Source organism: Aethalodelphis obliquidens, unplaced genomic scaffold (assembly GCF_003676395.1).
Source record: "Aethalodelphis obliquidens isolate GAN/ISIS:26980383/991018 unplaced genomic scaffold, ASM367639v1 scaffold11, whole genome shotgun sequence".
NCBI classification, from domain to species: Eukaryota; Metazoa; Chordata; class Mammalia; order Artiodactyla; family Delphinidae; genus Aethalodelphis; species Aethalodelphis obliquidens.
Window position 1 is genome coordinate 21,808,144 of NW_020837955.1, and position 22,734 is coordinate 21,830,877.

Consider the following 22,734-nt stretch of genomic DNA (forward strand, 5'->3'; position numbering starts at 1 on the left):
CAACAATGGGAGGATGCATAGATGCAGGGAAGTAACTTGAAAACCCATTCCACCAAGCTGGGGCATGAAATGAGGGTTAGACTGTGGGAACATATGAGATGGTCCTCCTGCAAGTGTTGGAGCTGGATTTCAAGCCCAAGCCTTTTAATTAAAATGAAGCACATTAACTTCCTTGGAAACCTCAGAGGCATCTTTGACTCCATGCTTTTCTGTTATACACTATTTGCAAATTTTAGCAACAGTTTTCGTAGGGCTCCCACCACCCCCCCTTCTTTCTTTCCTTCTCTATGGCCATTATCTTAGTTCAGATCTCTTATCTCTTATATTGGGACTGTTGTAATATCCTTCTCACCAGACTCCCTGTTTGTCATCTTCACTGATTCACCCTTCATACCCCTGACAGTTTTCTTTCCAAAATGCAGGTGCCAACTGATTATTCACCTGCTCAAGCACAGTAGACATTTCTATGCTATTTACTGAGTAGAGTTGAAACTCTTTAACCTGATGTGCTAGGCAGAATAGTGTCCTCCCAAAAGATGTCCATGTCCTAATTCCTGGAACCTGTGACTATGTTAGATTACATAGAAAAGGGGAGATAGGATAGTAGATGGAAATAAGGTTGTAATCAGTTGAGTGTAAGATAAAGTGATTATCCTGGGTTACCAGGCTGGGTCCAGTGTTATCAGAAGGATCCTTAAATGGGAAAAAGGGAGGAAGAAGAGTCAGAGTGATGCAGTGTGAGACTCAACCAATCATTGCTGGCTTTGAAGATGGAGGGGGACCAGGAACCAAGGAATGCACGCAGCCTCTAGAAGCTGGAAAAGGCAAGAAACGGATCCTCCCCTAGAGCCTCCAGGAGGAATGTAGGAATACAGCCCTGCCGACACCTTGATTTTAGCCTTTGAAACCCATTTTGGACTTCTGATCTCCAAAGCTGTAAGATAATACATTTGTGTTGTTTCAAGCCACTTTATTTGTAGTAATCCGTTACATCAGCAATAGAAACTTACACACCTAGTAGTTAAAATCATCATTGTCTTACCCCAGCCTGGGTCTCCATCTCCTTCTCCATGTACCTGAAGCTCTAACCTCTGCAGACCCCAGCCCCACCCCCGACCCCCGACCCAGACCTGGAACGTGACAGGCAATTTCAACCTAATTGTGTCTTCTCATGCTGCATCCTTAGCCTGAAAAGGTCGTTGCCTTCTTCACCTACTAAAAATAAGCCAGTTCAAATAGTACCTCTTACAAAAATTTTCATGGAGAGTAATCCTCTACTTCATCCCTGTTAGGGAATCACTCATTTCTGTCATATGTCAACCTTGCTGGGTTACTGTGAGATTCCCATGAGACACTAGGTGAAACGACTTACAACCTGGCGTAAGTCAGAGCGATTCCAGCTTTCACTGAAGGTAGTCGTATAAATGTGTATCTGTCTGGTTGCACCTAAAGTGTCAGGAACATTGTGTCCTTCATGCCTCCATCCTCCACAGCAATGAGCATGGTGCATCGACCATAAGAGACACTGTGTAGTCATTTGTAGCGTTGAATAGGAGACAGGTTGTGAGAAATGCCAGATCATGGGATTAGATGATGGGTCATTCACTCCACCCTTGTATACAGGGAATCTGGGACATGCTGGGTACTGTCCCAGGTGCTGAAGATATAGTAGTGAAAAATAGGACAGACGGTTGTGTGGCCCTGAGGCATCTTACAATCTAGTCGAATCCCTGCTCTGGTCTCTTGCACTGGTAGCTAGCTCCAATCTGGGGATATCTGCTTATCCCTCGAAAATCCACTTGGTTCGGCAGCTACGATGGTTGGGCTGAGAGCTCTTTCAGCTCCTGAGACCTAAGAGGGAGTGATGCCCCTTGGCAGGAGTGGCGGAAGGAAGGGGGGTGTGCGTGCCTACAGGCAGGTCCAGTGGAGACGGACCCTGAAATGAAAAGTGGCAAGTGGGTAGGATCGCACACCAGGCAACATGGGCTTGATGAGCCTGTGATCTTCCCGTTGCTGAGGCTGTCAAGGCCTGTCCACACAAAGCAAGCACCAGCGCTCAGGGAGTGCTCTAGGCTTTCATCTCTGCATCAGTGAGAGGCCTTGTGAGGCTGCTCTGTATTTTCTGAGCTGCCAGTTGTCGTCGCTAAAGAAGTGACGTGCTCCCTCTTGGGACATGGCATTTTCCTACTTGGGTGGGCAAATGACCTGGTTTGCTCAGAGACAAAGCAGGATGGCAGGAACCTAATATATGACGAGGCCTGAGAATGTGCCTGGCACGTAAGCCTAATCCTCACAGCAGTGCAGTGAAGGGAGTGATACTGGTCTCATTTTCCAGATAAGGCCACGGAGGCCCCATAGGGTTAGCCACTTGCCGCAGGTTACGCAGAGAGTAAGTGGCAGAGCCTGGATTCTACACCAAGACTGTCTGCGTTAGAGCTTTTGATCTATTACCAAGGAAACAGATAGCTTATATTTGCCTCTCTGTTGATGAGTATCTCTGGAAGCTTCACACTAGTGGCTTTGGAGCCATGGTTTCATCTTTCATCTGCTCACACCTGTTTCTGTCCTTGGCCTCCTCATGAGGGTGGTGCTGGTGGTGGTTGGATGGAAGGAATGATGGACATATAGGAGGGTATGAGCTCAGACTCCTAGTTAACGGTACACGTTGAGCTAATTAACTCTGGTTCTGGTGAGCTCTCATCGTGTAGTACAGACACTGGCAGGGAATTCTGAGCAATTTGACACCCCTTCCCCGCTTACTGGGCTGCATGCTCCCTAAATCATTTCCAAGAGATGGCTGTCTCTTTCATTTTCAGTCCCTTAGGGAATGAGAGTGAATGGATTTTTAATTCATTTTTAATGGCTCGTTACACAAAACCAGAACAACCGCCCACTATTCAACAGCCATTTTTCACAAGCTCCTTGTTTCAACAACACTGCATTTTCATTTCCTTGGTCTGCCACTTGCCTTGTTCAGCTACCACATTCTGCAAAGTACTTTCTTAACAATGGCCGCATTTTAAATAGAGCTACTAAACCTGTTAAATTCTGTATCTCTGATCCCTTCCTTGGATCATGGAGGAACAGACGTGCCCGTGTTTGGGTTCTGACTCCTACCTCTCCCTAGCTGCATGGCCTGGACGGTTTGCTCGTCTGGACAATGTGGGTAATGCTATCTACCCTTCACTGTGGTTATGCCCATTACCTATGTAATGCACATAGAGCACCAAGCACAGGGCTGGGCACTTTGTAGGTGCTCAGCATCTATTAGCATCCCCACCTCTGCCCTTTCTATATTCTTCTCTTGTCTAAATTACTTAATCAAGTCGTGCTTTTGCCTGTAGGTGTAATGTTTTCTTTAGTCTACGTCCCATCAGATATAGGTATGTATCTTTGTCCTCTCTAGACGTCCCTAGAGAATACCAACTCTTGAAAACTTAATGTAGTCATACAAGAAGGTTGCTTTCTCCATCTTCCCTCCCTGCCCGTGTGTTCCCTTTATCTTACCCTCTTGTGGACATTCTTGAAGTTCTTTCATACCCATTTTGAATTCTTTCTTCCTAATTTACCTAAAAAAAAGATACCCTTGAAAAACTGTATAAGATATTCCAGAAAGAAGAGGGCTGGGAATTTCCATTCCCCACCCATCTCTTATGACCTTACTTATACCTCTCATCCTTTATGAGGACAACTTGCTCACCCCAGCCCAGACTCATCTTCTCCTTCTTTGAACACCTATGGCAACACTTTCAGTTCATCGAATGTGTCATATCTCTGTTAGTTAATAGGCAGCATGTTAATAAAGAGTGTGATAATACTCTTGGATAATAATGAGAAAAACGAGGTCTGTCCTGAAGGAGCACATCCCCTAATGGTAGAGATGCCTATACAAATAGAAAATTATAGTGTAATCTAGTGAGTAGTATACTTGGATGTATGGGCAGCAATGTAGGGGAGCATGGATTACGGGGGATCCATTCTGTCTTGGAGGACAGGTAAGACACCAGAGTGTTGATGGTATTTGAGCTGGGCCTTAAAGAATGAGATCCTCAGGTGGAGAGTGGGAGAAGGGCTTTCAGAGGAGAGAAAAGAGCTTGTGTGAAAGTGTGGGAGCATGGAACAAGGAGAAACGTGGGTATTCTGGTGTGGCTAGAATTTAGATGTTATTTTGGGAAAGTGGCTCTAGAAGAGGGTTAAAATGTCATCTGGGGCCAGGTTGAGAAAGATCTTTTATGCTATGCTGAGGAATTTTTTTTTTTTTACATCTTTATTGGAGTATAATTGCTTTACAATGGTGTTAGTTTCTGCTTTATAACAAAGTGAATCAGTTATACATATACATATGTTCCCATATCTCTTCCCTCTTGCATCTGCCTCCCCCCCACCCTCCCTATCCCACCCCTCCAGGCGGTCACAAAGCACCCGAGCTGATCTCCCTGTTATGCTGAGGAATTTGATCTTAAAGGCGGCCCGAAGCCACTAGAGATTGTTTGGCAGTAGGCAATGGGATTCCGCCTCTGCTTTAGAAAGGTCATTCTGGTGTAAGGATAGAAGAGGGGTGAACGCCAGAAATTAAGTCAGCTAGTAGTTATTTTGAAGGTCTTTGCAGTCATCTAGTAGCTAAATCTGATGGTCCATTCTTCATCTTTTTTGTCCATGAACTGCCTGCAGCATTTCACATAGCCAATCACTCCTTCCTCCTCGAAACCCATACTCTTCTCGGCTTCCAGAACACATGCTCTCCTGAATTTCCTCTAACCTCACAGATCATTCTGTGTCAGCGAGGGTCCCTGACTCGAGGTATTTCTCAAGGAAAGACGTTGAATGCAGGAACTGATTTACAAGAGTGCCGGCAAGGCTGGAGGAACAAGGAGGAGAAAATATAGTTGCTCAAATTTGGTAACTGCAGAAACTGTTACCCCCTGCCCAGGAGGAGGAAGGGCGGTACAAGAGGCCAAGGGTCTCTCCCACCCAGATTCCTGGGGCTGTGCTGAGCTGCACAAGCCCTTCATTTCACTGAGACCCAGCACCGCTGCAGTTGGTACCACTGGCTCTGTTGCTGCTGTTGTCTTGTCACTCAAAAACAAAGTGTGAGGAGAGGAGCTTTTCCCTTGTCCACATGTCCCCCGAGTGACCCCACCCCAACTGGCAGAATTGGAAGCCAGATGACAGGAGAGTCTTAGAAATACGCTTCTCAGGGTCCTGGTTACCTATGATACTTAGGCAGGAAAGTGGGCCGAGAGTAAACAGACAGCACAGTCTACCCTTTTAGCTACTCTGAGTGTCCATTTCCATCCCCTATTCATAAGTAGCCTCCTCTCTTCCTGTTGGTTCAGTGGTAGCATGTGAAGCTCAAAATAGCTGGGTATTAGTTTCAGCTTCCAGTTCAATGGAACAGGTGTTTTTTCTCCTTAGGAACCAAGATTTATCAACAGAGCCAAAAGTTGTGTGGATGTGAAGAAAATACTCTGTGATGGCTTATTGCGAGGAATAATGAGAGGAGCGCTCCCACTTTTGCCCCTTGATTCCCAGACCTTTGTATTTTGGCCATTTACTAGTCGAATCCACATCCTAGAAGACAGCACCACAACCTCATGCAGTGCTGGCTTTTAGCTAGTTGTGTCATTGAATCTTTGGAAGTCCATTCAATCATTGTATCAGGTCATCTGCTTCTGGCGGATGTAGTTTGTGGGAAGACCAGTGAATTCCATGGACAGGCCCATGACAACACTTCATTTGCTGTGAAATGAGTTTCTTTGTTAGAAGCAATTGTGTGGGATATCATGACGGTGAATAAGGCACTCTGAAATGGAAAGATTTTGATTCTAGCATATTTACCGCAGGCAAGGAAAGCAAGTCCGAGGAGAAGAAAGTGCTTCCTCTGTGTGATGGGAGGGGGACAGTGCAGTCAACTTGCCACCAGGTGCCATGTTGAGGCTCAGCACTGATTTCTGAGGTTGGCAGATGGGGAACTGCAGTGACGATGGCCATGTCAGCCTTGGCGAGGGGAAGTCCGTGGCAAACATAGGCAAAGCCTCCATCTCTGCCACAGTAGCCACTATACACAGGAGCCCACAGAGCCAACGGGGATCTGGGGAGAAAGGCTTACCGGCCTCAACAGAAGGCCATGGTGTTCATATGCTTATTGAGAGGCTCCTCCGTAGTAAGTACCATTTGGCGAGTGTTCGCACAGGACACAGACATTCACTGTGCCAGTTCTGAGAGCTTGAAGCACATACTGGTTTCTTCTCATTCCCCGATCTCTCAGTGCAGAAACGCCCCAGCTTTCGATCCTTATCTCTCTACTCTATCCACACTCCATCTCCTGGTGACCTAACCTAGTCTCATGTCTTTAAATACCATCTAATCACTGACGACTCCCCCGTTGAGGTTTTTCAGCCTAGACTCTCTGCGCTGAACTCCAGACTCATTTATTCAGCTATTTGACTTCTCCGCTTGAATTCTCTTAGGCATCTCAAACTTAACGTCCAAAGCTAAACTTCTCAGCTTTCCTCCCAACCTCCTTCTCCTACAGTCTCCATCTCATAAAATGGCAACTCTATGCTTCTAATTACTTAGTCCCAAACTCTGAGGGTCGTTTTGGACTATTCTCTTTCCTTCACGCCCTATATCCAATTTGTCAGCAAATCTTCTTGACTCTACCTTCAAAATATCTTCAGATCATGTTTCTTCTCCTGTCTGCGGCTGTTGCTCTGGTCTACCCCGTACCATGTTTCGCCTGGATGATTACAACAGGATCCTAATTCACTTTTGTCTTCTCGATGCCTCTCTCAACACAGTGACCAGAAGCACCCTGTGAAAACTTAAGTCCTCTAGTAAAATCCTCTAGTAGCTTCTCATCTCACTCAGTAAGAGCCAGTCCTTCACAAGTCCCAGCAAGATCTAAGCCTCCCCAAATTTCCCGGACCTCATCTCCTACTACTCTCCCTGTCTCTCCGCTCCATCCTCATTGGGCTCCTTGCTGTTTCTTGAATATGTCAGGCACGTTCCTGCCTCAGGATCTTTGCATTTGCCTTTTTCTCTGCCTGTAATGTTTATGACCCAGATAGCCACATGGCTTCATCCCTTACTTCATTCAGGGTTTTGCTTGAGTGTCAGTTTTTCACAGATAACTTTCCTGGGCTCCTTCTATACTGCTTCAGCCTGCAAAGCCCTGGACCACGCCTGCATACGAGCACTTGCTCTAAGTGCTGATATGTCCATCATCTAACCCACCATCCTCTGACTACTATGTCACTTACCTACTTATGTGTTTGTTTATGTCCCTTGCCGGAATATAAACTCTATGGGGGCAGAGAAGCTGGTTTGTTGTCTTCACTGCTGAATCCATAGCGCTTGGCCACGAGGAAGCATTCCATACATATTTGCTTAGTGAATGAATGAAAACATTATGAGGATGATCCAGTGGACCGCAACACATTTCAGAGGACTTGATGTTTGTCTTGCTAAGTGTGGGATGAGGGTGGACTCAGGGCTCATGCTGAGGTTCTATCTTGAACCACAGAGTTGATGATCTGCCCTTTAAAAAAAACAGGGAACGGGATAACCGGTTTGTGAAATTGCATGCAATGGAACAAGATGACAAAGATGATATTTCTTGTACAATTCCTTGCCCTCTCAGCTAGATTGTAAACTCATGGTGGGCAGGGAACACCATTTATGTTATTCTGAACTTGGCATATACCTAGCACAGTTCTGGATACCCAGTTGGTGCCCAGACATTGTTAGACTGGGGGTCAGTTGGGCTGTGGACTGTAAATATTCAGTTTCTGTTCCCGGGGGGGTGGGGGGGAGTGCCTCATGAAGTGGGAGGAGGGCTCCAGAATTCAGACTCTGCTGAGACTGAAAAATGCACTTTTGTGTACACTCCCCGAGGAGTAGGTTTTAGCATCCTTACTACGTTACCACTGTGAATCACTTTCGGTAAAGAAGGCCACCGTCCATATTCCAATTGGCTGGAAACAAAGAACTATCAGGTAGGGGCAGGAATGAGGTGGTGAGAGGTGAGGGGGACCTGGAGGGGACATGCATAGAGCCCCATGGATTGAAAGGTACCAAGGTTTCAGGAAGGTTTAATGAACTAAAGTCATTTTCCTTCAGAGTAAAATTTTACAGACACTAAAGGTCCTCATTTCACTGAATGTGCTCACGGGCGAGAGCGTCCCAGTGATTTATGAATTTTCAGATTATGCGTTATCCTTTCAGAGGACAGGAATCCCCCAGGGCTTTCTGCTTTGCTTCTAAAGCGGAAGCTGAGTGCGGGAGCCCAGGGAACATACCGGGTCTGATTTGCAGCCTGCTGTGTTGCAGCGGGGGTCTAGGATGGGTGGGTATTTTTCAGAAGGAGCTTAGCAACGCTAGGATCTGAATCCCCCTCACCCCATCAGATAAGGATGACTTGCAACCCTTGTCTCCTGAAGGGTAATTATCATACTAATCACTCACATTTGCATAGTACAGCTTCTAAAGCAGGTCAGCTTTCCTTATTTGATTCAAATCAAAAATCCTGTGAGGCTGGCAGGGGAAGGAGAATCATTATCCCCATTTTAGGAAACTGGAACAGATACTGAAAATGTTAGTAAGTTGATCAGGCTCACCCAGTAGCATATGGTGATATTGGGTTTTGAGTGCAGCCCTCTAGTTGCAAGTGCTCCGTTCTTTCCATGCTGCCGGGCGAGCCCCATCCAGGAGGCAGACGGCTGGACCCAATGGGTCCTGTCTTCATGAAATGTAAAATCTTCCTAAAGAAGATTATACATTAAGGGAGAGTATACATTTTATGAAGACAGGAGCCATTTCTCTTTTGATCACTTTATCACCACGGATCCTATGCTGTGTTTGCCATAAGGCAGGAATAGAAGAATGAACGGGAGAGGGGATGTGACAAATAAAGACATTAGTTACTGGCATTGTGTGTGTCTAAAGGTCAGGCAGTTAGCTGAGGGCTGGCCTGAGCATCTGGGGGCAGCAGAAGACATTAGATGCCTGGGGACAAGAAGATTGGAGGTAGGTGGTCAGCAAGGGCAGCACCAATGGATTTTGTAAGAGGCCAGCCATGTCCCTTTATTGTCACCTAATTATATGAGTCGCTTATTACAATACAGTCCCTTAATATATATATATAATACATATAATATGTGTGTATAGATATATATATGAACATACCGTAAGCCTTTTGTTATAATATAGTCATCTAATATACAATATATTGATATTATATATGTAATATATAGTAATATTATATGGTATATGTTTATACATAGTAAGGCTCTTGTTATAATATAGTCCCTCATTATCACCCTCTTCATGCTTATAAAACTTTTTGTCAGTCCATAGTTGACTACAGGCTGGGCTTCCTCTGTCCTTCCTGCACGATTCCATCGTCCTTTGTGCCTTCTTTCTCACCCTGGCACAGCCTGACCGTGTCTCCAAGTGGTTGGTGTCCCCATGTGTTGACACTGCACTCAACACATGACTGTTCTAGACCCTAATGGCCCATTCTGCTCTACCTCTGTGCTGTTTCTTGTAACTGAAATGGCACCCTTCTGCCCTTTTTTCTATCTATTTTTGTCCAGCTAAAATATGAAGGAAAGAAAGAAAGACAGGGAGGGAGGGAGGGATGAAGAGAGAGGCCAGACAGTCAAGGGAGTAAATCTCCATTTCTCTGTCTCCAAATTCTTCATACTTCAAGTTTTGGCTCATGTAATCTTTCCTTCATGAAGACTTTGATGACCACATTTTCTAGACTTAATTGCCTCCTCCTTTCAACTCTTATCTCACATTATCTGCACCTCTCAGATACACTTATCATCTCATCCCTTCTTTTACTGTCATTCATTTATAATTCATTCAGTGGACCTTATATAGCACCTGCCGTGTGTCAGGTGTTGTGCTAGGCATTGGGGATGCAGAGTTGAATGAGACCTGATTTTTTAGCTCAAAGAGGTCACAGTCTAACAGACAAGACAGACGTGGAGAAGTCACGTCAATCCAGTTTGATAAAAGCTATAAGAGATGTATGAACAAATGCTCTTCCAGAGAATATGTCTGATGCCAATTTACAGTTATATGTGCCTATACAGAGGAGCTCTTATATATGTGACTTTACTATTCTGTGTGTGTATAGCTTATATTAAGAGAGAACTGCTATTTACTCATGAATAATTCCAATTTATTTTCATTTCTCCTGCTGTCTAAAATCCCCCTAGGATTTGTAGCGTGTTGGTCAAAGAGAAACTTTTTGACAAAGCTTATTTGACAAACCTGGATCTCCCAACAGTTTGTCTAGTTATTTCCTCATTACACATCTCTGTTTCCTATTTCTTTCTCCAAGAACAAAGAAAACAAAAGTTACCTTCACCCCTGGGCCTTGAGCTCTGTATCTTTCCCCGATTCCCAGAGTTTAGCGGATGTCTTTCTAATTCACATAAGAGGAGCTCAGTAAATATTTGTGGAATTCATGACTGAGTGATAAACTCCTTGAGAGCAAGGATGTGCCCACCTCTCAGTCTGCCTGCTCATTGCCTTGCACACAAAAAGCTCACATAAACATTTGCCGAAGGGAGGAGCATTGCGTCAGAGCGGAACAAGCATGGTGGAGTCTCGTAGCCCTGGGTGGGAATGCTGGCTCTGTCTCCTGCTAGTTGTGTGCTTTGGGGAGCAAATTGCTTAACTCTTAGGGCTCACTTTCCTCATCTGTAAAATGCAGATGCTATATGACATCTGCTCAATCTCAGAAGTGTGTTGTGAGGACTGAGAAGCACCCAGTGTAGTATTTAGCACATAGGAAGGGTTCAATTAATGTTTGGTCCCTGCTTTTCCTTCTTTGAATTTGACTGCCAACCCTCATCTGGGGGTATCTGCTGGAGAGGAGTCAAGTCAGGCTTTGCTGTGGCTCCCAGGGTAGCTCCTCCATCCTTCCTGCATCCTTCCTGCATCCTTCCTGCATCCTTCCTGCATCCTTCCTGCAGGCCTCATCTATCCACTGGTGATTCTTTGGTCACACTCACATCTTCTCATTCTGATATGAGTCCTTGCCCAGCAGCCCAGGGCTTGTTAGTGGGTTTAGTGCATCTGCTTTCAGTTTTCTGCCCTGGTAATCCCTTCTTCCTGGTGGCCTTTGGAAGGCTCTGAATGGTGAGAGAAGCCAGAGGTTGACAGGCTTTCTTTCAATCTTGGTTTTCTTTGCTAGGCACAGAATATCTTAAGGCTAAAGGTTACATGATCGTGTCTTCATAACTTTATTATTGTCCTTCTATGCTGGCTCCAGGGGAAAGGTAGCTTCCAGCCCCAATTCTCAGTGTTTGGACCTTTCCTCTGGGGAATGTTGGGGTGATTTTGTGGAGACATCTTCCTTATGCATCTCCTATGGCCTGCTTTCTTTGTAAAGTCCGCTCAATTTAAAGGCAAAGATGCTTTTAGAGATCAGGATTCCACCATAGTGGAAGGGTGGTGTCACTGCCGCATGGAGTCGGGAGAGGAATCGTGGTGTGGTGGAGTCTTTCTCAAAGCGTGATCCTCTGATAGCTACAGGAAGGTTTCTGGACCCTCCCCAGGATCCACCAAGTCAAACTTGCTGGGAATGGGACCAGGGAATCTGCATGTAGCAGGCTCCCCAGTGACTGTTAGTCTCCAACTTTGCTCATGGAATGGGAAGAACTGTGCCCTGGGCACTTGGTCAAGGCCACACATTGTTGGGACTTGAACTTGAGTCATCTCCTCTCTCTGTGTCTCAGTTTCCGCATCTGTAAAATGAAGGTAATAGACTAGATTAACACCATCCCCTTCTGAAGACTATGCTTTACTGCTGAAACACCATTATCTTTCATTGACTCAAAAATGATGATTTGATTTGAGAAGATGGAAGGAAGGAGAGTGATCCAAGCCCTGGGTAAGGAGACACAGACACGTGAGAAGGGCTCTGCATTTTTGAGGGGTTTTCCAGACCCAGTTGTTTGTTAGGCAATCAGTTAAGTGACCTCTGACCCCCAACATCTCTTGCTGCTTTCTTTGTGGGCTTTGCACTTTTTTTGAGATGTTTGATGTCCCTGAAGCCTTGATGTTGGGAGACAGTGAAGTCGTCTTAGTTGCTCCTGCAGATTCTAGATGGGTGTTCCGATCTGTTTCTAGAAGAGCATAGCTTTGAGTTTCTTTGTCTAGATTTTGGGATGGTCTGCACATAGGCACCCATGTTTTTACATAGGGACTGTGAAAGAATGACTTCGTCAATGAAAGAAGTAAAATGAAGAGAAGTCTGGTGTGTATGTATGTGTATGTGTTTGTATTAATTTAACAAATAGGAATTATCAGCACATTGCTATTTGGTTGGAGAAGGTTTGGATAAGTCTTGTCTTCATTAGCCCCTGAATTTTACAAATGAGGAAACCCGCTATTAATGGAAGAGGCATGGACCACTGAGTGACCATGGAGAACAATGCTTTGCAAAGGATACACGCTCCTTGCAGTTGTGCTATGCTAATAGGACAGGTAGCTTGGTGCCTCGGTACCTATTCTCCTGTTCTACAAATAGCCACGTCATTGATGTTCTTCTTTGCTTGGCTGTTTCTTGCCAACCTACTACTCCCCATCACAGGACACAATCTGAGAGAAGACGTAAGAATCATACAGTCATGGCCCTGCAGAGAAGTTGAATGTTGCAAGTCAGCTTTTCCAGGGATTCTCTTTGACCCATAATGGATCATATCCTGGCCTCTAATTTTTTCTTAGTTTACATAAAAGAGGTGGAAATGGTACTGACTGACCCCATGGGGTGCTGGATGAGAATAAATCTCAAAGTGAGTGTTTTGTCGTCGGTTAAATGCCACAAAAACGTTCAATATAATGGCTGATTATTTTTCTTTAATCTTAAATGGTTACCTAGAATGGGAAAGTCCCATCTTGGTAGCAGAAATTCATTATCTCGGAAAGAGTTTAATGGGTGCTGTGCAAATGAACTGGAGGAAGTTAAATTGTGGAAGGCGAAGGAGCTGAGAAAAGTGAAATGAGTTGTGCATTAAATTTAGATAAACACAATTATGTGTAACTGGATTATCATGCGTGCAGGCAGACACTGTATATTAGGCACCTGTGTTTTGATTAAAATCGATTCAGGTGCCTGCGCTTAGCATCCTGGTAGATACGGGGTTGTTCCTAAGCCACTGTCTGGGCGCACGAGGCATAGGCAGGGAAACGTTTGAGGTCCAGGTTCCCAGCTGGAGAAGTTAAAAGGGCCTGGGACCAGCCTGGCCAATGGAAGATCATTTCAGAAAACTGCTAACCCTATTACAGGCTGTCCAGCTCTTTGACACATACAGCTTTCCTTCTGGGTTTCTTAGTTTCAACTGGAGTCACGAAAGTGGTCCTGGAGTCCAGTGGAGTCTGATGACCTGCTTACTCCATGGGTGGGACATGGTAGAAGGCAGGTGGCATCAGAGACTGTTGGGGGCTGGGCTTGCCTGTCATTCAAGCTTTTATGGCTTTGAGGCCCTGTGATGGGAACACAAAATCTCTTTGAACCTCTCTGTAGACACAGAATCAGGCCCAGTTCTTTCTTAGCCTCTTAGGTCTACATCTGTAAGTCAAAGTCATCTCCAGATCAAAAGCAAGCCCATCCTCTGATCTCTGGGTGGCCACACGTGTGAACAGAGCCAGCTGGCCTGTGCCTGACCTTGAAGGAGGACAGATGTGGAGAAACAACTGTCAGTACCCAGTTAATTCCTGTTGACATGTTTTATTTCAAATGCAAAGCATTGTCGGGATTAAAATAAGTGCTACCAGTTACGGGGGAGCATTAAATTAATAATTCTTTCCCCCTTGCTTGATCCTATAATACCCCTCAACTCCACAGATAAATTCTAAGCCCTCCACTGGGTGATTTGAGATGAACTGTACATTGTTACGCAAACTAAAGCCGGCTTCCTTTTTCTTCTTCTCCTCTGCCCTCCTCCTCACCCCCTCTCAGGTTATACTTATCCTGACGAAGCTGTATGACTTCAACCTGGGAAGCGTGACAGAGAGCTCACTTTGGAGGTAAGTGGGTTAGAGATTCTTACCTGGCTACTCGGGTTCGGCTCACGTGAGGAATGCCAGCTAAGCAGTTGGAGAGCTTGTTTTGAAAGGAGCAGAAGATGGTCCTCCTCCTGGATGCCCCCTTTAATGCCCTGGGTGGCACTGATGGCCTCCATCTGCAGTTTCCGTAGCACTCTGCTATCTTCCGTGGGGTCTGTCACATATTCTCCCTGGCACTGTGGTTGTTTCTGCGTTCCTGCAGCATCTCCTTTGACTGGATGTGGGTAGAGAGATCAGAGCATGCCTGGGGAAAGTGGAGGCCGTGGATAAGGGAGCGTGCTGTAGGAGGGATGCTGGCCTTGGCATGAGTCTAGGCCCAAGGACTGTTTCTTGTCCTTTGTGCCTGTAAGATGCTGTGATTCTTGAGAAGCCCATGAATCTGGGAATAGACACGTGTGGGAATCAGGCCCGTGTGATGACGTTTGTGGTCCCAAGCCTTCGTGGGCTTCTTCATCCATAAAATAACATTAAAAAATGTATTTTACAACTGTACTGGTGTAAAGACAAATATATTAATAGTGTATGTTAAAACTTGTTTTCAGCCTAAAATACTCATTTTTTTTGTTTGTGGCTTTAAAAGAAATGACAGCATTTTTGTGAACCCTAGGCTCTGTGTCCATGTGCCTGCAGGATAAATCAGCCCTGACGGAAGGCTGGGACAGGGAGAAGGACGTGGGTGGATTAAGTCAGAGAGGGCTTTCACGAAGCCGTGAACCCCGCAGTCTCTCTGGCTAGGGGACGCCGCACACTCGCTCTTCCATATACCTCCTCACATGCAAGTTCACGGTCGCCGCCACGCTGCTGGCAGTCACACAGGGCACCAGCAAGTTTCATCAGCCACTCTGAGTCAGCGCTTCATGCTCTGTGCTTATTACCTCCATGGGCCTCAAGAGGGCTGCGTATCCATTCCATTTGCTCTGCCACTTGTAGACACTGGGGAGAACAGTGTCACAAAAGGCCATTCACTCGGCTGTGTCTTATCCCAGCGCCAGTCCTGAGGGTCTGCTGGGGTTTTGGAGCAGGGGGGTCTGGGGCGTGAGTATCAGCACGCCTGGCTGCTTCTTCATCTGATCTGTTTGCGGAGAATCAGCCAGAGCCTCTCTCCCAGGGAGGGGAGCAGTCACAGCATCTATTAAATATTTAGGGTTAATTGCTCATATCGATGGAGGCCTGCCTCCATTTGCACAGGATGTCCAAAACCTAATTTTGCTGCTCAGTGAAAACCGGCAGAGGTATAAGTAACCAGGTGCCTTCCGTAGATGAAAGCATGCCTGTTTCCACTCACGTGGGTCTCCTGGGGACTTAGAGCCTCAGAAACCATCCTCTGAGGCCCTGTGACAGGGATGTGGTGGTGAGCCTTTAAGCCTGACTCCAGTGCTGTCTGCTTGGTGCAAATAATGAAACCAGAAAAGCCCACGCTTACAATGGGAAACAGCTGTACCTAGCAGCCCATGTTATAGGAAAGGTTTGCTAGTTTTAAAGGTGGACCAGGCAAAACCATGGGGCCGAAGCCAGGTGCTTAATGCCCGTAAGTGACAGAGTGTGTGCCCCACAGTCATAAGAGCCAGTGTATTCACTAGTGTGTGTCAAGGACAGCAGATGGCCAAGTGGCCCTAAGGGCACCCTGATGTCCCATTGCTGGGTTTCAAATCACAGCTTGTCCACCCAAAGAGCTCTGTGGCTTTGGGCACTTTACCTAACCTGCCGTAATCAAGGACCACAGGCTGGGTGGCTTCAAACAGCAGAAATGTATTCTCTCCCAGTCTGGAGGCCACAAGTCTGAAATCAAGGCATCTTTAGGGCCACCCTCCTTCTGGGGGCTCTAAGGAGAACCCTTCATTGCCTCTTCCTGCTTCTGGTGTCTGTCGGTGTTCCTTGGGGCTGCATTACTCCACTCTCTGCCTTTATCATCTTCTCTGTGTCTGTGTCTTCTCCCCTTCTGTCCCTTAGAAGAACACTTGCCATTGGAGTTAGGGCCCAGCCGGATAATCCAGGATGTTCTCATTTCCAGATCCTTACATCTGCAAAGACACTTTTTCGAAGATGGTCCCATTGCAGGTTTTGGGGGTTAGGACATATTTGGAACGGGGGCTGCCATTCAACCTACTTCACTCTCTTAAGTCTCAATTTCCCTGAATGTAAATTGGAGATAGTACAGATCCTACCTTTGCTCCAGACACAGTGTCCTTGCTGTTACTTGAACCAGCCAGCCTCTTCCCCGGAGCCCTTACACTCAGCTCTTTCCTGGGTCTGAGCTCTCTTCTTGCAGGGAGCAGGGCACACCCTCACTTCCCTCCTCTCTGCTCACCTCATCAGTGAGGCCTTTGCCTGAGGACTTGGCATTCCATCACTTGGCTGCATTTTCCTCCTTAGTACCTGTCACCCTCTAGCTGCTAAATATTTACTTATTGATTTATTTATATTCTACTTACACCCAGTAGCATCTAAGCTTGTAGTGAGAGATAATTTTTCCATTTTAATTCAGTGCTGTATCCTCAACACCTAGGACGGCATCTGGCACACAGGAGGTACTTGATAAGTGTTTGCTTGATGAATAAATTCATGGATGGGTTGCAAGGATTAAATGAAATAGTAAATGTACAAACATTTAGGACAGTTACCCGCATGTGGGAAGTGCTCAGTTAATTATAATAATTAATGACTATTATAACCCCGTGTGTTTGTATAGTTTTGTTTGTAAGGATCCACTAATGCAGGGATCCATGGGCTGGAAATTGTAGGGCACCAAAGGGGTGTATTCTGCGCCATCTGAGAATTAGCACAGATCTTTGGGGGGATGGCAGGGGGTAGGGAGAGGAGAAGAGTGATTTATAATGTTGTTCCTTCTGCTGATTGGGGGGAATTGGAATAGCAATGGCTACCTAGTCAAAGACATTCTTTTGTAGAAAAAATCCTCTGAGCTGGGTGCTGGAATGATGGGCAGGATGCGATTTGGCAAACGGAAAGTGGAAAAACGCCCCTTGCACAGGGCAAAGTCCAGGCAAGGCTGGGCTGCAGGAGATAAGGTGGCCCGGGAAGGAGGCAGGGGAAGCAGCTGGGTGTTGGACCAGGTAGGGAGGGTGGGGGGACTCATCGAGTTCACAGAAGGGGTCAAATCAAAGGCAGTTACTCAGAGCATAGATTATCGATAACAGAGTATGTATGGTGTGACCTTTCAGGGATTTGAAAACAACTGGTGGCTATTATAGGCTTTCCCTCTGGATAAATGTTATGTGGATGTATTTTTGTGTCGTGATTCAGAGGGTTCACAGGTCTGATAAAGCCCAGCTTAGGAACCCCTACAGAGGGTGTGATTGAGGAAAGGGACCGCTCCTAAACTTTGTGGGAATTATCCAACTTCCTGGGGCCTCACAGGGTGACTTCTTACTTTTTATTGTCTTCCCTACTCATCCCCTAAAGATCTGTGCCCTTGTCCTCTTTTCTATATTGCTAATGATATATTTTACAGGTAGAGCCTAGAGCGCTATGGTCTTCCTTACTAATACAGTGAGCAGAGAAAAGAAGCTAAATTAAACACACACCCTTTCATTTTTGTGATTCAGTCCAACATGCCTAGCCAAGTTGAAATTGAATTTGGTGATTCTTCTTCAATTTTCTGTACAGCAGAGGCGCCTGGAGCAACAGCTGTCATGACAAGATGATGCTCCCTGCCAGGTTACAGTATGACATAATTATTTGTCTCACTGAATTAAGAATTGAAAAGCCATCTACTTCTAAATAGACAAAAGGCTGTTTAAAGGCATTCTATAGTGTAGCAGTAGCGTGTGCCCTTGTGACCCTCTTTCTGGAACTCCTAGGTGCCAGTATACTGGGGGTGGTCAAAATTTTTTCTCTCCACCCACACAAGGATGGTTGCATAAACTGGTCACCTAGCACAGCTGTCTGTTGGCATCCGTTAGTCAAAGGACATTTTACATACAGGATGTCAAGCTTGTAGAATTAATGAGGTTGGGGACTGACTTTTTAAAAAGACCCAGGGCTTCGCTTTCAGGGTGTTTTCAGTCCATAGTGTGTCAAGCCTGGAGGCTGTCCATCCATCAGGAGTGATACTGGAGACCGACTCTGTTAGATTTTCTAGAAGCCTGACCCAAGGAGGAGAGATGGGTCAAGGTTGGGAGGCTCAGCATCGATCAGTTGCCTCCTATTCAAAGTATTTAAAAGTGAAAGCTCTGGGACTGATGTCCTGGGTTCAAGTCCACACTCCTCCACTGAGCCACTAAGTGACCTTGAACATGTTTCTTCGCCTCTCTGTGCCTCCATTTCCTTATCTGTACAGTGAGGGTGATACTTGCACCTACCACGTAAAGTTGTGAGTCTTCATTGAAATAAAATATGTAAACTGCCTAGAAAAGTACCTGACATGCAGCGCCCATGTGGGAGATGCTCAAGGAGAGTTAGTTGTCATCATATGATCCATGAGTCATTGAGCTGCTTCTCTCTGCTAGTTCCTTTACCTGAGCTGTCTTGTTCTATCTTTTGCAAGAAACTTGAGAGTCGAATATCACTGGCCCCAATTTACAGATGGGAACATTGAGCATCACAGAGGTTAAACAACTTGCCCTGGATCATGGAGCTAACAAGTAGGGGGATCCTACTGACTCCTGAGTCTGTGCTCATTCTACCCTGTGTGCTGTGTCTGATGTTGGGTGACAGTGGATATATGAACTCCTTCAGAATAAGAGATCTTTTTTTTTTTTAATGGGTAGGAGAATGGGATGACATGGAAAGTGGGAGAGGGAGAAATTCCCAGAGTGGGGAAATTGCTCTAGAGTGGTTGGGCTGGGATTTCGACTTCTAGGTTAAAACATTCCTTCTGCAATTGAGATGGATGCTCTGTGGAAATCTGTCCACAGAAATAGAAGAGGCACCACAAGAGGCTTCTACCAGCCTCCTGAGGACAGTTGTGCTGATATCTTTAGGAGGGTGGGGTGCAGAACATACCTAGAGTCCTTAGCACGTGGTGCCTGGAAATGATACATTTCTATTGAGAGAATGTTCCGGAGTCTTCTCCTTTTTGTTTTGTTTTTTGTTTTTAATTAATTTTTATTGGAGTATAGTTGCTTTACAATGTTGTGTTCGTTTCTCCTTTACAGCAAAGTGAATCAGCTATTCGTAAACATATATCCTCTCTTTTTTGGATTTCTTCTAGTCCAGCACTGTCTGATTAGAAATATATGGGAGCCACATAATTTTCCAGCAGTCAATAATGTGAAAAGAAACAGTGGAGATTAATTTTATTAATAAATTTTCTTTAACTGGGTTAAATAGAGCTATCATTTCAATAGATAATTAATAAAAATAATTAATGGGCTATTTTGCCTTAGGTTTTTTTTTTTTTGTAGTAAGTCTTTGAAATCCAATGTGTATTTCACACTTAAGGGCATATCTCAGTTTGGACCAGCCACATTTTGAGTGTTTAATGTTAGTTAAATATGGCTTGTGGATACCATAGTGCCCAGTGGAAGTCTAGTAAATTGCCTCTCACATATTTTCAGTTCATTTGGGGGGGATGGTAACTTTTTTCACCATAGAAATGCATATCTGTTTTATCAAAGGACAAGAGGGAAAAAATTCCACCGGTTCTGGAAGCCAATTATTTTATAATGTTATGGTACTGGGAATGTGTGTGGTGTCAAAGGCTGACCTGATCCATATTAAAACTCTGATCGTCTAAAAGGAAAGGAGGACTGTGGAAATCTGTCCACAGAAATAGAAGAGACACCACAAGAACTTTTAGGTCTTTGAACTGTGATTCTTGGTTAATCTGAAATAATCATGGCTGTTGAGTCAAAGAGACTTAGGGTGAGAAAGGATCATAGCAAACGTTCTCTTTGAGCCCCAGAACCTTATTGTTTCAGAGATAAGGTTGTGAGTTCAGGGAGAGGAAGACACTTTGCCTGAGTTTCCTGGATCAGAAGTCTGAGATTAAGAGTGCGCCCTGGCTCCTGCTGGTTCCTGATCTCCTTCCGTAAACTCACACATCCCCTAAATGGGAACCCTGGAACTGGATAGAGACAGCCCTCTTCTTTTTTAAAATTGAATTATAGTTGATTTATGATGTTGTGTTAAATTCTAATGTACAGCAAAGTGACTCATTATACATATATATGCATCCTTTTTCATATTCTTTTCTATTATGGTTAATCACAGGATATTGAATATAGTTACCTGTGCTCTACGGTAGGTCCTTGTTGTTCATCTGTTCTATATATAATAGTTTGTATCTGCTGATCCCAAATCCCACTCCACGCCTCTCCCACCCCTCCTCCCCCTTGGCAACCACAAGTCTGTTCTCTAAGTCTGTGAGTCTGTTTAGAGATAGCCCTCTTCTTCACATCTCCTCCATTCCCAGCTGCAAATAGACCATTGGTGTATGGTGTACAGGCACCATGGGGCTCAATGGCTGGGTCACGCTCTCTCTCATTTCTGCGACGACAGCATGGGGCACATGCTTTGGGGCCATCTTCACGTCCCTTTGCACATGTGGTGTGTGCATCTCTGCCGAGTTTGGCGGCATTCGTGGTCCTCAATTTGGGAGCAAGGGCGCCACTTTTCTTTGAATGTGGTACCTATGAAAAGGTTGATTAATCCACTGCTTGAGGTTTTTGAGTCTTTAGTTTAGAACATAAGTCACGGTGGGGACTGGCAGATCACTTCTTGGACTCGGTTCTATATGTCTTAAACATTAACACTTAGACTGATAAACAAACACATTGCCCTCCCCTAAAAAATTGTTTTTGGGCTTCCCTGGTGGCACAGTGGTTGAGAATCTGCTTGCTAATGCAGGGGACACGGGTTCGAGCCCTGGTCTGGGAGGATCCCACATGCCGGGGAGCAACTAGGCCCGTGAGCCATAACTACTGAGCCTGCACGTCTGGAGCCTGTGCTCCGCAACAAGAGGCCGCGATAGTGAGAGGCCCGTGCACCGCGATGAAGAGTGGCCCCCGCTTGCCGCAACTAGAGAAAGCCCTCGCACAGAAACGAAGACCCAACGCAGCAAAAATAAATAAATAAATTGATAAACTCCTACCCCCAACATCTTCTTTACAAAAAAAAAAAAAAAAAATTGTTTTTAAGGTCTCATTTTCTGGAGGTAGAGGAGCTGGCAAGCAATCCCCAGCTTCCATCTGTCCATCTCAAGCACTAGTCTTTAGTAAAGGTCCGTGAGAGGCCAGCTTCTGATCGGGTGCGATGTCTCCACGTGAGCTTTCCCCTGGAATTTCTATTGGATTGGGGTCCTCACAGAGCTAAATGAATTTGCAGTTGTCTTGGTGTAAGAGGAACCAGGAATCCTTTACAGTGGGTGGTACCCCTGCATTGCTACATTACCTCAGTTCCCTCCCCCCACCTTACTCCATTTCACCCACCCGCAGCCTGGCAGTGTGGGAGACATTCTGCTCTTGGAAAAGCAGCGAGGCTTCTCAGACACTGCTCCTGTATGCCTGGCCTCAGGACCTGCAGCGCAAGGGGGCTTTAGGTCGAGGGGTTCCTGGTTAGGGTCCCACTTCCTGGTCACATCCTCCTGGATACCTTCCCTGACCCTCCTCCCTGGATTGGGCGCCTCTCCTCTGCTTACCACTGCTGTCTCATCCTTACACTGTGTTGTTCATTTGTTCCCAGCCTGGGAGCCTCTCGAGAGCAGGGACCACGTGCTCTTCCTGTTTCTGGATCTACACTGCCCGGCACTCGGGCTGCACTAAATAAAGGCTAAAAGAACTGAACTGAAGTACGAATAGCCCCGAAGCAGTCCCAGCCCCAGCCCCGTCTTGTCCTGATGCTTTCCATGTATTGAGTTGTCTATCCCCCTGCCACTGGGGAATCCTGTAACTTTTCATCTAGTTTGCAAGCTGTTGTCTGGACCATTTATTTCCTCCTCTAATTGTTCTGTCAGTGACCTTTCTGGGAAGCCTTTGGATTTATTAATTTTTTTGTTTGCCAAGAAAACCCTGATAATAATTGCTAAGACTTCCCAGGAGTTACTAGTTTACAAATTTTAATGACATTCATGATTTATTTATGTGCTTCCCTCCCTCTACAGCTGTTCACCCCAATTCCTTAGTGGAATTCCTGCTGAATCTGAGTGAATTAATGGAAACAAAACTGCAGATTGGAATGACATTTTTTTTTTTCTAGGCTGTTAATTAAAAGCTTTCCATCCTATTCGCTAGGCTCTTCATATGTGAGGTCCCGAAGGCTGGGCAGGTACAGGCTGTGAAATCCTCCCTCTAGAACTGGGGCCTTTGTCTGTTTGCTTTCAGTGGTAATAAATCTGGTGAAAACTCCTGAATTGGTCACAGAGCATTCAGTTGAACAGATATTAACTGAGCATTCATTATGTAAGCAGTCCTGTGCTCATTGCTGGGTGATGCCGAATAAGTATGTCATGATTGCTATCCTCGAGGAATGTTTAATTCAGTTGAAAGGTAAGATTAATGCATATAGGAAACAATGTCAGGCATATGCAAGTCTATATATATGTATATGCAAAACACATCGCGTTCTGTGATGAGTGGCCCGACTGTAGAAATACTTACATTTTTATTAGTATCACACCTCATTCCGTGAGGATGCAGAGCAATTCTAGGAATGAATTAGAGAAATGATCAATTTGTCTCATGTATTTTG

At 45.4% G+C, this 22,734-nt stretch overlaps 1 protein-coding gene across 1 annotated transcript in view; it reads left to right on the forward strand.

Moving 5' to 3' along the window:
* The window catches only part of SORCS3 (sortilin related VPS10 domain containing receptor 3), a 583,600-nt gene that overhangs the window by 161,081 nt on the left and 399,785 nt on the right, over positions 1-22,734 (forward strand). Inside the window, exon 2 of the mRNA XM_027112540.1 lies at positions 13,982-14,049. Within this exon, the coding sequence (XP_026968341.1) occupies positions 13,982-14,049 (68 nt within the window). The remainder of the gene's footprint in view (positions 1-13,981; positions 14,050-22,734) is intronic.